The following is a 14,356-nucleotide window of genomic DNA, read 5'->3' on the forward strand; positions in this document are numbered from 1 at the left end:
TGGCAGGGGATGATCTTCCCCCAGATGAGCCAGTTCTGGCCCTGTACAGGTGTGAGGGGAACACTGCTGGGTCTGTGAAATCTGCTTAAACTGAGTATGAAGCTCCTAATTGCTCACAAAGGAACTCAAGTTGCTTTTTGTATTATATTTTTTTATTTTTCATTTTTTTTATTTGATCAGTTCTTCTGTAGTATCCAGTCCTGCAAGCATGGATAGTCCTTCCACTGATGGGGAATCAAGTTAGGGTCATTCACACCACTGGAGAAGCTGGACACTGCTGTTTTGTAACTCAAAAATATGCTTTATGACATCAAAAAGGTCACAAATCCCCTTTTCCTGAGAGGAGAGACCACCAGACCACAGAGAGCGCCCTCATCTCCACCCTGCCCTCCAGACATGCATAGCTGTTCCCTGTACAGGGACAACAGGCCATTTTAATGACAATTTTTATTTCATTTTAATTTTACATGAATGATACCCCTTCATTTGCATCACCAATTCTTTTACTCCTTTTAGCGTAGTGTTTATTCTAACAGTTTACTCCTTTTATTATATTGGTGTCCAGTGGGCATCCAGAAGGTTTGGGGTGTCTGATCACTCCATCAGTTCGATCCGGTTACACTGGCGGCACATCCCTTTCCTCCCCTTCCTTTTCTCCGGGTATATCCTTCGAGACCGCTCTGCGGGGCGGGGACAGCGACGGCCACATCCCCAAGCGCCTCAGGACCGAGCTCCCGCCCGCCCTCATAGCCTGAGGGGGCCGCTCCTGCCCCGCCCCTCCGGGGAAGGCCCGGCCCCAGCGCGTGACTCTGCGCCGGATCGCCTCTTCCTGAAGCCCCGCCCAACTCTCCACATCCCTACCCCGCGGCCGCAGCTCCCGGCAGCCCCCGCGGCGTGGGATGGGCGCGGGCTCGTCACGTGAGCGCCGCGTTCGGGCCCGCGGCGGCAGCGGCGGGGGTACCACCATCGCCACCACTACCATCACCACCAACAACACCAACACCACCAACACCACCGGAAGTGCCGGTGGGTGCCGGTGCGGGGCTGAGGAGTGCCGGTGCGGTACCGCTGTGTGTCGTTGGGGCTCGGGAGTGTCTGGTGCGGGGCTCGGGAGTGTCCGTGCGAGGCCCGGGCGGCGTCCATGGGTCTGGGGAGTGTCGGTGGAGCCCAGCGGCTGGCGGGGCTAGCTTTCCCGGGCTGTTTGTGGCCGCTTGGCTCCGGCTTTTCCAGATTCACAACCCGATGTACAGCATCCATCCGGGAGTGAGACGTTGCTGAAGTGTGGCTCAGCAGAGACACCTCTGAAGTGAAGTTTTTACCTTTCTTGTTAAATCCTCTCCTGTGATGTGAAAATATCCCGAGTGCTCTTGATTAGCTTTCAGACCTTTAAGCCGCTGTACTGTTCATTTCTGACTGGCTTAAATTTTCTGTGGCATGCGACTTCTTTCAGTGTTCACTTGTCAGGGGACAAGCTGAAACCTTCCATTCCAGAGCAGACTTCTTAGTTGATTTAAAGCAAATAATTCTTGAAGATGACAGACTTTTTGCTTGCTGGTTTTTGTGTTGTGGCATTCAGAAGGCATGTTTCCTAGTTTGTGTGGTTGGTAGATTTTGGGTTGTTGGTGTGGGCTTTTTTCAGATGTAGATGTTTTAAGAGTGTTTTAAGAAGCATATTATCTTTTTTCACAGAAAACCTCATTTTTCTTAGTGCTATAAAAACAGCATAGGCAAACTCAGTGTTAAAATTTTGAGAATGTTTAGTCATGGGTCTGTAGATTGGCTTGCCACAACAGGCACTGACAAAAGCTGAGTGTAGTTTAAAATGTAGTTTGGCTCTATGTCACAGCTACTTTTCTGGGGCAGGAATTGTGCCCACTCCTTGCTAGTGGTCATACATTTGTTTATCAGTAGCCACATTCAAAGGACCAGGTATCTCATGGTACAGGAATAGTGTGATATAAAACTAGAACCTCTTCCTTGCCATAGTTTTCTTTTAAAAGTTAATTTGTGTTTAGGTGTTAATAAAGTTAGACTACACAATTATTAACAGAGTCTTGACACACAAAACTTCTGGCATTGTATGCGACTTCATTGTGTACCAAGTGTCCCAGGAGATGAGCTATAGAACTGTTTTCAATAAAATGTAGAATTTTTCCTTTTTGCACTGTTTTTGCTTGGTCAGAAGGAAACTTGCAGAAAACACGCTTGCCAAAGAGATGGGCATGTAGCATTATCAAGGTTGATCAAACCCTAGTGCTATTTTATTCCTGTATGTAGAGTTACAGAGTTAGTTACCAATAGTTAATTTAGAGTGCACAACTGATTTAATGAGAAGTAACTGTAAAACTGTAGATATTCGTGTGTTGTTTTAAAGGACACAAAATACTAGTTTCCCTAAGAACTTGAATAATGTGGAAATAAGTTGGTTTTTTTTTTTTCCATGGTTTATTGCTTCTGACTTTGCCAAGTTACATAGCTTTTCATATGAAAGTCATTCCTAAATATATGTGAGGAAAACTGACTTAGAAACATTTTAAAACCTGTTCTTAGAATTTTAGGAAAGTTCTCAATTCCACCTACTTGATGCTAAATCTCCTGAGATAAGGTAAAATGTAAAACAAGCTCGTACTGTTTGTTTCCTTTCTCCAAAATGCTTTCAATAGCAACTATTCTGGGATTTTGCTTCCTTTCTGAAGTTTTTTAAAGTAATGTCAATTGAAATTTTCTGGCAGTGTTAACAATGTCTTCTTACCTGTTCCATTCCTGTTAGAGGCCAGCTACAGCACAAAAGTCAAATTGTAAAGTTGAAGGAATGAACAGAAGTTTCCTGTCATCTGGCACTGAAGTGGGCATCTATATTTTATACAGCTGAAATGACTGGTTAAATCTGGAGACTACTGAGCAAGAGAAAACAAAAGTAAGTGGCTTTAAGTAGACTGTAGTACACTTTTGTGTAAGATGGAATGTGTTTTTTCCCAACCATATCTAAGTAACTCATGTGCTACATTGTTGCATGTAGTGAGTGGAAAGGCTGTACAGAGATTGGGATGTGACTGGACCCATCGGTGTGGAAAGTATCCAAGTTTCTTTGCCCAGCAAAGTCTCTGCCTATTGTTTCAAAGAGAGCACCCCTAGAAGTGTGGTGGTGCCCTGTGAATGACTTAGGCAGGGTAGTCCCAATGTCTCCTTTCTTGGGGATGGAATCAAGCGATGATTTGTAAATGACTTCATCATAGTCTATGAAGTCATAGTATACTTAGTCTACTTTTTTAAGTACAGACTAGCTCAGAATGGTATTTTCTTCTTGGCTTTATGTGTATTCATGTAGTGGAAGTTGGAATTAAGCATCAGGTGGCAGAGGATGAGTCTAATGGGTTGTACATGTTCTTAAAGAAAAATTGGGAAGAATGTCTGAGTAGGGGGGTGTAGTTTTAACTGTTAAAGTGTCAATTTTTAGTGCAGTATATCATTGCATAACAGATGCAATTTTCATTTCTCCTGTGGAATCATCAGTTAAATCTTTAGCAACAGAACTACAGTGGCCTAAGGGGATGTCTTTCAAGAAGAATGAGCTGAGAGCAACTGAAGGCTTTCTTAATAGAAAACTGGGAAGCTGTGTTTGCTGTCCCATAGGCTTTCCTGTCAACTGCATCAGCTTTTGACAATGTGGGAGGTATGCATTCCCTGCAGGGGATGCAAAGTAGTGAAAATAGACTGTGTGGGTTTAGAAAGCCAGGGATCAGCCTTCAGGCATAGTTTTCCTACAGATGTAATGTTGATTCTAGAGATAATCTGACAAATGTTTCCTTAAAAAACCCACTCCTGTCATTCCACCTAATCTAGGTAGATTTAGCTGTTAGAGGGAAAACGACTGCTTCCTTTGGTCCACTCACAGGACTGAACTTCCAGTTTAGAACTCAGCTACCAGACTGAATATTAAGAAGCAGTCCAGGAAAAAAGATAATCATAGCAAGGGAAAGGTAGTACACATAGAACAAGTACAGGATTAATAATAAGCGAGTACAAGTGGACAGATATGATTGTTAGCATAAATTGCAAGGAATAGAACTCTTGACAGTTGCTGATAAGCAGGCCTTGGGAAATAATTTAATGTATTACTACTAAAGAAGGTGCTGCTTTTATTTGTAATGGTGATATACAGCGCAAAAACTATCTATGCAGATCCACGATGGCATGTGTTCTACTCTGTCACCTCTCTTTGTGAGAGAACCTGTAATTGTCTTAAAAAAAAGCTTGCCAGGATAAAAGCTAGGATATCACCCTAAGCTATATTTTCAATATAATACTAAAGGAGGAAGCAATTGGGTTGATAATTAGAAAAGTAACATTACAGACCTTTATGTTAGGTCTTGTTGAAGGTTGTGATTTACTTTGAAAATAGGATGGGAGTTAAATTCCACATAATGTTAAGACAGTAAAACAAAATCTTCAAATGCAGACAGGAGAAATATCAATCAAGGTGGAACTGAGAATTTTTTTACTTCCTTCAGCTATTTTTTATTCAGTACCTGCCTTCAGTGTGTAAGAGGATTTTCTTTTTAAGAAACTTATGCATAGAATGTGTAGGATCTGGTGGCACTGAGAAATTTTCTGACAAACTTTCTGCCAAGTTGTTTCTTTTGCTGCCATTTATACATTTCCATTGTCAGGACACCAGTGTTTTTTAGTGTGAGGTCTTTCTTCTGATATCTTGAAAACTCCCTACTATACCAAGCCTGTAAAATCTGCGGGGGCAGGCAACTGACACACTCATAATTGGTTTGGTGAATTAGCAGTCAGTTGACTGTTGTGAATTTTGTTTGTATTTGTTTGTGTTGAATCCTTTGGGGACAATGACTTGACCTGAGTCCGTGTTGAGTTGTGCAGCTGCCGTAACTAGTCTCTGCTGTGTATTCTAGCACAGAATTGGCAACAATTCTGGAGTGCATCTTTCTTAGGGGTGGGAAGCCTGGTGTAGAATGGGTGCTGAGCAAACAGCTTTGGATTGAGAGGGTTTTTGTGATACTGTTTTTGAAAGATACAGATTTTTTGAATATTGTGATTATTGATGAATTTGATTTAACTGACTTGACCTCAGAAGGGCAGATAGATTCTACATGGACAGTAGTCCATTGAGGCTTGCACTGCTGGCATGCTTTGTGTGTTCTGGTTAAAACTTGAATTGATAAGGCTTGCAGAGAGACTTGAAAGCTCATATGGTTTCCCTGGAAAATGTAGATTTAGTAACTACATGCAAATAGGGAATGTTATTTAGACATTAAGGGAGAAGACCCACTAGTGGCATAATCCAGATCAGCAGAATCATGAGGATCCACTTGGGGAAAGATGAGGACTGTGACCTCCATTACTAAGAGGTTATGCTTGGAAAGATTTTAGACCCTGTAAGAGTGATGGTAAAGCAGAAATAGGTGATTCTGTGATCTACTAATTGAGATAAGAGAGCACAAACATCATCATTATGGTTAATGATTCTGGACTGGAGTATCCCTCCTGTGAAGACAGGCTGAGAGTCAGGGATGTTCATCCTGGAGAAGGCTCCAAGAAGGCCTTATAGTACTTTCCAGTACCTAAAGGGAGTCTAAGTGAAAGATGAGCACAAACTTTTTATCAGGACCTATTTTGTTAGGAAAAGGGTGATGATTTAATGTAAAAGAGGGCCAATTTAGACTAGTTTAAGGAAAAGGCTTTACACAAGGGTGTTGAAACATTGTCACAGATTGTCCATATGATCTCTCATATAGAAACATTTGAGGTCAGGGCTCTGAGCAACCTGAGCTTACTTAAAGATGCCCCTGCTCATTGCAGGGGGATTGGACCAGGCAGTCATCTGGTCCATAGACGAGATATAGATCATAGAGGTCCCTTCCAGCCCAAATAGTTTTGCTTCTAAATCTCTCCTGCATTGGTATCTTTCACTATTGCAGGAAATTGTTGTTGGGTTTATATCCTTTGGAAATATTTATCAGTAAATATTTATCCAGTGTGGGATTTCTGTGAGATTTCAGTTTGCGTATTTTAACTCTTTTTAAACTGGAGTTCTTTGTTTTATTGCTACTTCTTTTTTTTTTGTAGCATTGTAACTTTGGAGACTTCTGCTACCTTATTGTTGTTTCTGAGTATAGTTCCTTTGTGCTAAAATATAAGGAGTTAAATGAGCTTGAAAGAGATGTATTTCTGTGGACTGGATTAGTTGGTTGTGGCACTGTTGTCTCACTGGTGCTGTTTTGTTAGAGACAGCTGGTGTCTGGAAAACTGCATTCATTGCCTTAGATCTTTCTTGTGTCTTGTTTTGTACCCCTGTATGTTTTCTATCTTCTCCTAAAATTTTATTAACCTTCAGTAAGATGAATGACTACTCTTGACTTCATTGGATTAAATACCTATTCACCAGTGTTAAAGATGCTGGTGCTTATTTTGGTGACTCTGATAACTGAGATGCAGCTGTTGGCTTGACACTTCAGGACTGCTGCTTTTCCTTATATATTTTGTAAAGGAGTTATGTTCTTTTCTGCTTAATACTTGAGTGAAATATTTTTTTTTTCCTTTTTCCTTTGTGGTTGTCCTAGCTTATTTTTGATACTGTCTTAGAAATTCCTAGAGTTCTGCACTATTCTGTATGTTATTTCTGAAATCCTACATAGATGTATTATCTCTTCTGTGCAGTTGTGGTTCTGACAGATGTGCCTTTGGTTTTAGGACTTTGTATTTTATACTTTTAATTTTATATGGGAAACACAAGGCCGTATATTCATGCTGGCTCTGTATGTTGTTACTGTAGCAAGGAAAACTCTACCAGCATACCTTTCAAACATTGCTGTGAGTGTCTCCATTCCCATGGATCCTAGGAAGCACAAGTATAAATACCAAGTTTAATGAAAACAGATTGCAAGTAGTTTAATTGTTATTGTAAGATCACTGGAGCCTCCATTTCTTGATAGTGTTACTATATTAAGTTCTGGTAACTTTAACAAAGCTTTGTTTATCATCTCAAGTTAAATCCAGTAAAATTGCTTTGCCTCCTTGCTATTCTAGATTCAGGAATGACTGTTCAACTATTGCTATCCGCAGAAACAAAGTTGTCTGATTTAAATTTGCAGAATAATTCTCTTTCTGTTCAGATGCTGACAGGTACAAAGTGTGAGCTTTGTAAGGTTATTAATTTTTGTGCAAGTCTAGAACTACATGAGTGATACTGGAGTGATAATAAAATGTGCTTGCAGTGGAAAACTACTTGAAAGATTTCTCCCTGTGTGGAAGGACTACTGGTGCCCCATGATAATGAGAAAGTTGTAGCTATTTTAAGACTGTGGTGGAGTATGTTTTTTTGAATTGCTCATGGCAGTATTATGTTGGGTGGCTGCCAGAAGCTGCTTCTGTACTTAGGTTAAGAAATAATATTAAAAAAAGGAAATATTTCATGTTAATTTTAAATATTTTTGAAAACTTGTTTTCTCTTGATATAGAGAAATCCATTTCCTTAAGGGTGTGTCTTTGTTTGATGGGTACTTTTAATGCGAATCTTGTCTATTATCTGAAGATCACAGAAGCGTAATCCAGTTGGTAGGAACTTCAGGAGGCTTCCAGTTGAATGCCTTGCTCAAAGCAGGATCAGACCCAGTTGTTCAGAACTCTTTCCAGCTGGGTGTTAGAAACCTCTGAGGATGAAGACTGCAGCTTCCTTGGGGCCTGTTTTCACAGCTTGACTTCTTTACACTGCAAAAGAAGGTTTGTTTTTTTTTTCCCTGAAATCAAGCTGGAATCTAAATTGTTTTGATTTCTGTTATATCTTGTCACTCACCCCTTTGAAGACCCTGGCTTTGCCTTCTCAGCAACTACCTCAAACCACCCACTGAAGCTGTCTCTTCTTCAGGCTGAACAACTCCCAGTTCCTTTATCAATGCCTCTCTTGTGATGTGGACACTGTTCTAAATGCTTTTTAACAAGTGCTCTATAATTAATTATTAGGACTTAGTTTACTTATGAAAATATGGGTAGTTATAAATATGCTTATCAGTATTTGGGATTTTTAGACATGACTGAATTTCAAAGCAAAATTTTTTTAGCATTAGACTTATTCTTCTACTTGCATACTGATTATTTTAAACTCATATTAAAATTTATGAAAATGTTTGATGGATTTAAAAAAATACTGTGACAGATAACACCTTATCTTCATTACACGTTTATTCAACTTGATTAGCTGTGAATAAGTCTAGTTGGCATCACTGAAGTGTTAGAAATGAAACAGAGTAGTTGGTTGTGATTCTATAGTGAAGTTCTCTATAGAAATTGAAGTCAGATAATTAATTTATTCTCACTGTAAAGTATGTTTAAAGAAATGGATCTGGGGAGAGTTGGGGGAATCTTACACAAAGTAAACTTGCATACACAGAAACATAAACATCTGCTTCAAGACCACACACATCTTATTTGCTTGAAATGGCCTGGTGGGGTGGCAGCACGGGGGAAAGGGAAGCTCTGTCCTGCTGTATTGTCAGGTTCCTCAAATAGATTTTTTTTCTGAGAACCTGACAGGACCTCTGCCTATTTCTTTTAACTTTTCCACATCTCAGTGCGAATTATAGTCAGTGTTCTGGATTATTTCAGAATCTTACCTCATGTAATGCTACAGTTCAGCCCAAACTTAGTGAATGTGCAGTAAAAGGAGAAATAATATAGAAAGCAAAGGAGCAAACAGAAGGCTTTTGAAACACTTGGTGCTGTTCCCTCTGTGAGCAGCAGGAGTACACTGCAATTGGAAGGCACAAGGAGTGTCCAAACAAGCTTTTATTTCTCAGCTTTCACAGTGGGCTGGCTCTGAGGTGAGTGTCCAGGGTCCTGGTTGGGCTCCTGTGGCCTCTGCTGAGCTCTTCCTGTGGCTTTGCTGCTGGAGTAGCTGCCCCAGTGCAAGATCAACAGCCAGCTTGGGTGTGCTGGTACCTGCTGCAGTCAGAATTTCCATTTTGCAGCACAGATCTATTCAGGGGTGTTACATCCTTTAAAAGTAGCTTTTCTAGGGCTTGTTTATGCTCTCTTGTCTCTTGTGGATGGTGCAGCCTTAATTTAAATTTACATGAGCTCCTGTTAAAAGTTCCGATTACTTAGTCTCTGCTGACATAGAAAAATTTGGGCTGCTGTGCCTTTGTCTCACCTGTCATTTCTCACCTAAAATATGAAAAAAGGACACTTCATATGGATTTTTTTAAAAAAATAACTTTCTGAGTAAATATGCCTTTTACCTTCACAAAATCTTGAACTTCTGTAAATTGAAGAATCTCTTCTGAGCAAGTATTGGATATTAACAAGTTGGCATAGCCATATACCAAAAGTTGAAGCTACCTTAAGTTTATAGTATGTAAGATATTGCAAGGAAGGAAAAGCTGTGAAAATATCTTCTCTGAATAGTCTATGGTCAAAATATTAGACTCAGTATTGCAACCTTATTTCTGTGGAGGGTAGTTTTGAAAGGATAATGATTTAATTTTGATTGCTGAAAAGCATTGCACTAAAAGTAGTTCTGGGCCCCTGTTTCAATGTTTGGAGAAAGTTAAGATAGCTGGAGACCCAGAAGGGAGGTAGCAACCTCTGTGTTCAGGGTCACACAGGCTCTGTGGCATTCAAAAGCTTTTTTTCTTTTTTTTCAACTGAATGTATGTTCCTTTTTAATTTAATTTTTTTTATGGAGGATGTGATTCTTACTGATAAGCTGTATCACTGTATATTGCAGTTTTAAACACAATGTCACCCTAAGTTTCCTGTGTTGCTAATGAGATTTGAAGGACTTGGGTAACAAGCCTGTAGAACCTCAGGACATGGTTTTCCTCTTTTTTCCTGCACATTTGTGTGCTGTTAAAGTGATGTCAAAGCATTTTTCCTCTTGTAGTTTAATGTGTCGCTGTCACAGGACTGTTGCAGTGTCATTATTACCCCACTGTTACACAGGAGCATGGGCTGCTCTTCATGCTGCAGAGATCTGGCCAAACTTTCCAGTGCTGAGAGTGAAGAGACGGTGCTTTTTAAAGACTACAAATTTCTGCAATAGAAACAAAGATTGTGTAGTCTGTAGTTGTCTCCCTCTTTCCCCCCACCAAGCAAACAAACAAGCAATCTCTTCAAGACTGCTGTGTGTTGTCAGATCAGTTGATAGCAGGAGTGTGAGTAGTAAAAGGGAAGTGCTTTCCCAGTGTTAATTCTAAAATTCCCTTGTGCAATATTGGGAAATTAAGATGATGAATCCTCTGTCACACAAGATTCTGTCTTTAATTAATACCATTGAAAAAAAAAAAAGAAAATCTTTTTCCTTTAAATACATGAAGGTTGAACAGACCAGAGGGCCACTCTTTCTTTTGGTGAACTAACTGAAGCTTCAGTTAGGAAATGGGGGATTGTTTTTAAACAGAGAAGTACTGTGGAACTCCTGCTTTTTCTTGTTTTGTTTTTTAAACTTGAACCACTTGCGTGTGTTGACATGCTTGTGACTTCCAAGAGCTGTGCAATTATACTCCAAATAGGTAGCATTTCATAATATGTGTAAACAGTTGTTGCAAGGCAGGGATCCTGGGGGCTGGTCTGACCCCCAGCTCCTGCCAGCAATGAGCCCAGATAGCCAGGCTGTCCCAGGGGACAGAGCCGCTGTCAGGGCAGCCTCCAGCCAGGGGTAGCCTTGGGAGCACGGGCAAGGGCTTTAAGTGATCAGCTCTTTTAGCAGTAATTTCTGCCCTGTGATCAGCTCTGCTCAGCCCAGCCAGCTCCGTTCCAGGGTTCCCCTGCCGACACAGACAAGAGACGGTAGACCATATGATGTTCTACAGAGAGTCCTTTAATGCAGGATTCAGTGAAGGGGCCCAGTGATGGTCTAACCCTGAACTGGGTAAAAGCTGGGGCTTCTATAGGGAGGGGGAGGATTGCGAAGGGGACCAATGGTCTGAGAGGGGATAAGGTGACCAGTAGTTAGCAGGGAGATAACATGGTGTCCTGGAGCAGGAAGGGATCCACAGCTTAGTCACGGTGACTAAGTAGTTTTATCTTGTCTTAGGGGATTGATCTCCAGGGAGGATGCTGCAGATGCCTGTCAGAGGACTGGGCCTCCTCCACATACAGTGACTTAAACACTCTAATGTCTGTTTACTGAACAAATACTAGTATTCCAACATCTGAATTCCATTATAGAGCTTGAGTCAGAATATTCCTTATTATAAGACCCAATAGCAAAGTTAGTAATGAATTTCTTGTTAGGTTTGGATGTTTTTGAATAGTAATCTTCAATTACGAGGGATTGTGTAATTTTTTGAATTACTAGTGGCTTGCAAAACATTCTTTTAAGTTCTTGATGTCTACCTGTGGACCTCAAACGTCTAAAATCTCTCCTGGAAATAGTCTGTAGCTCAGGGGGAAGTTTAAGTTTCCAATTTGTGTTTACTTGTCAGATACCTGGCATGGCCTCATCATCAACACCTAAATATAATTCAAACTCCTTGGAGAATTCCTCAAGTAAACGGGTAAGTGTAACTTTTTCCATGTTTTTATTTTTGTACGTCAGATTTCCCAGAGAGCATTGTCTTGCATATTTGGTTAGAAAAATAAGTGTTTAAATGGCTTCTTGTATGTATATACTTATTTTTATTGCTAAAATTCTAATGCAATTAACTGAGATGATTTAAATATCTTTTGGAGTGGGTGGGCAAAATATTCTCTATCATAGCTAGTGAGAGGCTCCCTAAAGTAAGTTCCAATGTACTTACTCTTATTCTTGCTTTCTACCTTGAAATATTCTGTGGCATTCTTGAAAATTTTTGGCACTTTGTTGCTTTAGATTCTGTACTGCAATTGCTAAGCTATATCTTGTTATGTTTGTCTGACTTAGTTTTAAGCTGTTTATCTAGAGTGAAAAATACATTAAAACAATCTAAATGTCTTCCCCCTCTGCTTTCTAATGCTGTGCAGCTGAAGAAAATGTAACCAGGATGCAAGAAAAGAGAAACTACTTAACGTGGTCACAGAAGAGTAGACTGTGTGTGACAGTTGGGAATACATTGCTTAAGTAATTTCAGTTGAGTTGTTCTTCCTAGCCCAATGTACCTGGAAAATTAAGTGCACAAAACTTCCAGAGAATTTACAGTATAGAGGTTTAATTCCAATTTAATACAAATAACTGACCATTCTTTTAAGAGAGAGATTAAAACCTGCTTATATTTTAGATCTGTTCAACCTTTAAATGTTTCATAGTTGCATTTTAAGATAGTGGTGTGTGTTCCTGTTTTGGAATTCAGTGTGTGAATTCCTACTTTGGCAAGACCTGTTCTCTCCCATGGAGGAATTACCTTTAAGTTTGATTGTTTTTGTTTTTAATCTGGAATTTGAAATTGTAAATAAACTATGATATACTGTTTGTACTTCTCTTCTTTAGACTCTAAAAGATGGAGCTAACTGGGAACAAAATGAAGAAATACCTCGTCTGCCAGGAGAGACCAGGGTTACAGGTATGAGGCTTGATAGCTGCCTGATGCAGTGATGTTCAGCAGTCTGGCAGACACTTGTATCTTACTGAATGGTTTTGTAATTTGGACTGGTTTGGGCTGGGGGCAAAGGTAAGTCATGCTGAAATGTCATGAATTTTTCAAAGAAATTGTGAAATGTTATGTTTATCAATTTTCACAAATAACTTTCAAGTGTTTAAAATCTTTGTTTCTACATGTGGCAGATCTGCCATGGAAAGAAATTGCAAGTTGTGTCCTAATTGTATCTACAGATTAAGTAGCACATGTTGGGTGATGAGAGATCCTCCAAGCTTTGTGAAATCAAGGGAATTCTATGTTCCACTCACTATGCATTGATACCTTGTAGAGTGATGTGGTATCTAAGCCTAAAGGTGAATTCCCAAACTACCATCCTATGCTTCCTTGACACAAGAGGGGATAAACAGGGCTTCTTTGCTCTTGTTGCCCTTTACATAAAGAAATGCTGTAGCATGAGGGAGATTAATGTATCATGTAGTTATCTTGATGGAGGCTCTTCCTGAAATGGAAGTCTTAGTTGGGGTCTATGTTTTGCTTCTGCAGCTTCTCCTCCCCTATGCCCAGTTTTGTTGGGTGGATTTGTAAACAAGAATGGCTCAGTTGAAAGTAAAGTGGTGATTCAGAGGAAGTAGTTTTATTTTTAATGAAGATGTGAGGGAGAGGGTGTGAGACTAAGATGGATGTATGATGTGATACTTATGGAAATTTTCTGTGTTTTGGGGCACTGCCCTGAAATAGGGCATTTTTTGTGGAAGGCAGATAAATAGATTGGGCTAAAGAAACGAGGGGACAGGAAGAAACAAATGGAAGTCTTTAATATCATGGTTGGACTCAATGATCTGAGATATCTTCTCCAGCCTGAACAGTTGTGATTCTGCTTGCATTGCTTCACTTAAATATTTTTGAGTGGTATGTCTTAGTATCTGTTTTGTTACTGTCCTTGCTGAAAAACTGCTGATGGACCTACTCTGTCTCAAATTGAAATGTAATGTTTCTCTGCAGCATGGTGAGTTCCCTAAACACTACAACTGGAACTACTACTTCAGTAGAAAATTATTTACAGAATGGTGTAATAGTATGAACAATGTATTTGTTCTGGGATGGTGAATAGACTATGATACAGTAATAACAGTACTCCCTGTTCTATGTCCTGCCCTCTCCTGTGTAGTGCTGAGAAAGAAAACACAACTGTAACTAGGGAAGGCTACTGAAATATTTGCATTTAATTTGGACAAGTTTAGTATATGAGTCTTTCACATTTTCCTAATAATTCAAGAAGATAAAACTCAGATGTATTACTTTCTAAATTCATTCACCTCTGAATACAGTTCTCGTTTTATTTTACTGCTACTTAAGTGATACTGTCCTTAGCTTTCATTTTGTCTTTTCACAATCTGTTAAGAAATACTACATTTCTTACAGACAAGGATGTTATTTATATGTGTCCATTTAATGGCCCCATTAAAGGAAGAGTGTACATCACGAACTACAGGTTGTACCTAAGAAGTATGGAAAATGTGAGTAATATGTCACAATTACTTCATGGGATGAGTTGGCTTTAAACTCCTTTCTGTTCACCCCCACTGCCTTTGATTTATCTTGTGGCCAGTTCATTTGTTTTAGTTTTGGCATACATATGCTTGTGGAATTGCATGGGAGGCTTTTTGCTTGAAATGGTATGTAATGTTTGTAATTACCCTATCTTAATTCTGAAATGACTAAATAGTAATTGCTTTTGTGCCACTGAGAAATCTGTATAAAAATGTAATTTTTTTAAAGTTGAGTGTATTATAAAAGTGTGATTTTTGCCTGGTAAAATG

At 39.7% G+C, this 14,356-nt stretch overlaps 1 protein-coding gene across 42 annotated transcripts in view; it reads left to right on the forward strand.

Moving 5' to 3' along the window:
• Window positions 1–689: 689 nt before the first annotated feature.
• Window positions 690–14,356, forward strand: part of MTM1 (myotubularin 1) — a 43,250-nt gene continuing 29,583 nt past the window's right edge. For 6 of the 42 annotated variants that reach the window (XR_015276424.1, XR_015276436.1, XR_015276429.1 and 3 more), the window contains exons 1-5: window positions 774–1,057; window positions 2,771–2,917; window positions 11,448–11,519; window positions 12,428–12,500; window positions 13,959–14,053. Coding sequence is in view for 26 of the 42 variants with exons in the window: in XM_023925838.2 (XP_023781606.1) it covers window positions 11,457–11,519; window positions 12,428–12,500; window positions 13,959–14,053 (231 nt within the window). In the remaining 16 variants the exon portion in view is untranslated. Of the gene's footprint in view, window positions 1,312–2,550; window positions 2,606–2,770; window positions 2,918–11,447; window positions 11,520–11,964; window positions 12,062–12,427; window positions 12,501–13,958; window positions 14,054–14,356 lie in introns of those variants that run through there. The other 36 variants (XR_015276433.1, XR_015276435.1, XR_015276434.1 and 33 more) reach the window with 22 other exon arrangements.

The sequence above is a fragment of the Cyanistes caeruleus genome, chromosome 14 (genome assembly GCF_971803275.1).
Source record: "Cyanistes caeruleus chromosome 14, bCyaCae1.hap1.1, whole genome shotgun sequence".
Taxonomy (NCBI): domain Eukaryota; kingdom Metazoa; phylum Chordata; class Aves; order Passeriformes; family Paridae; genus Cyanistes; species Cyanistes caeruleus.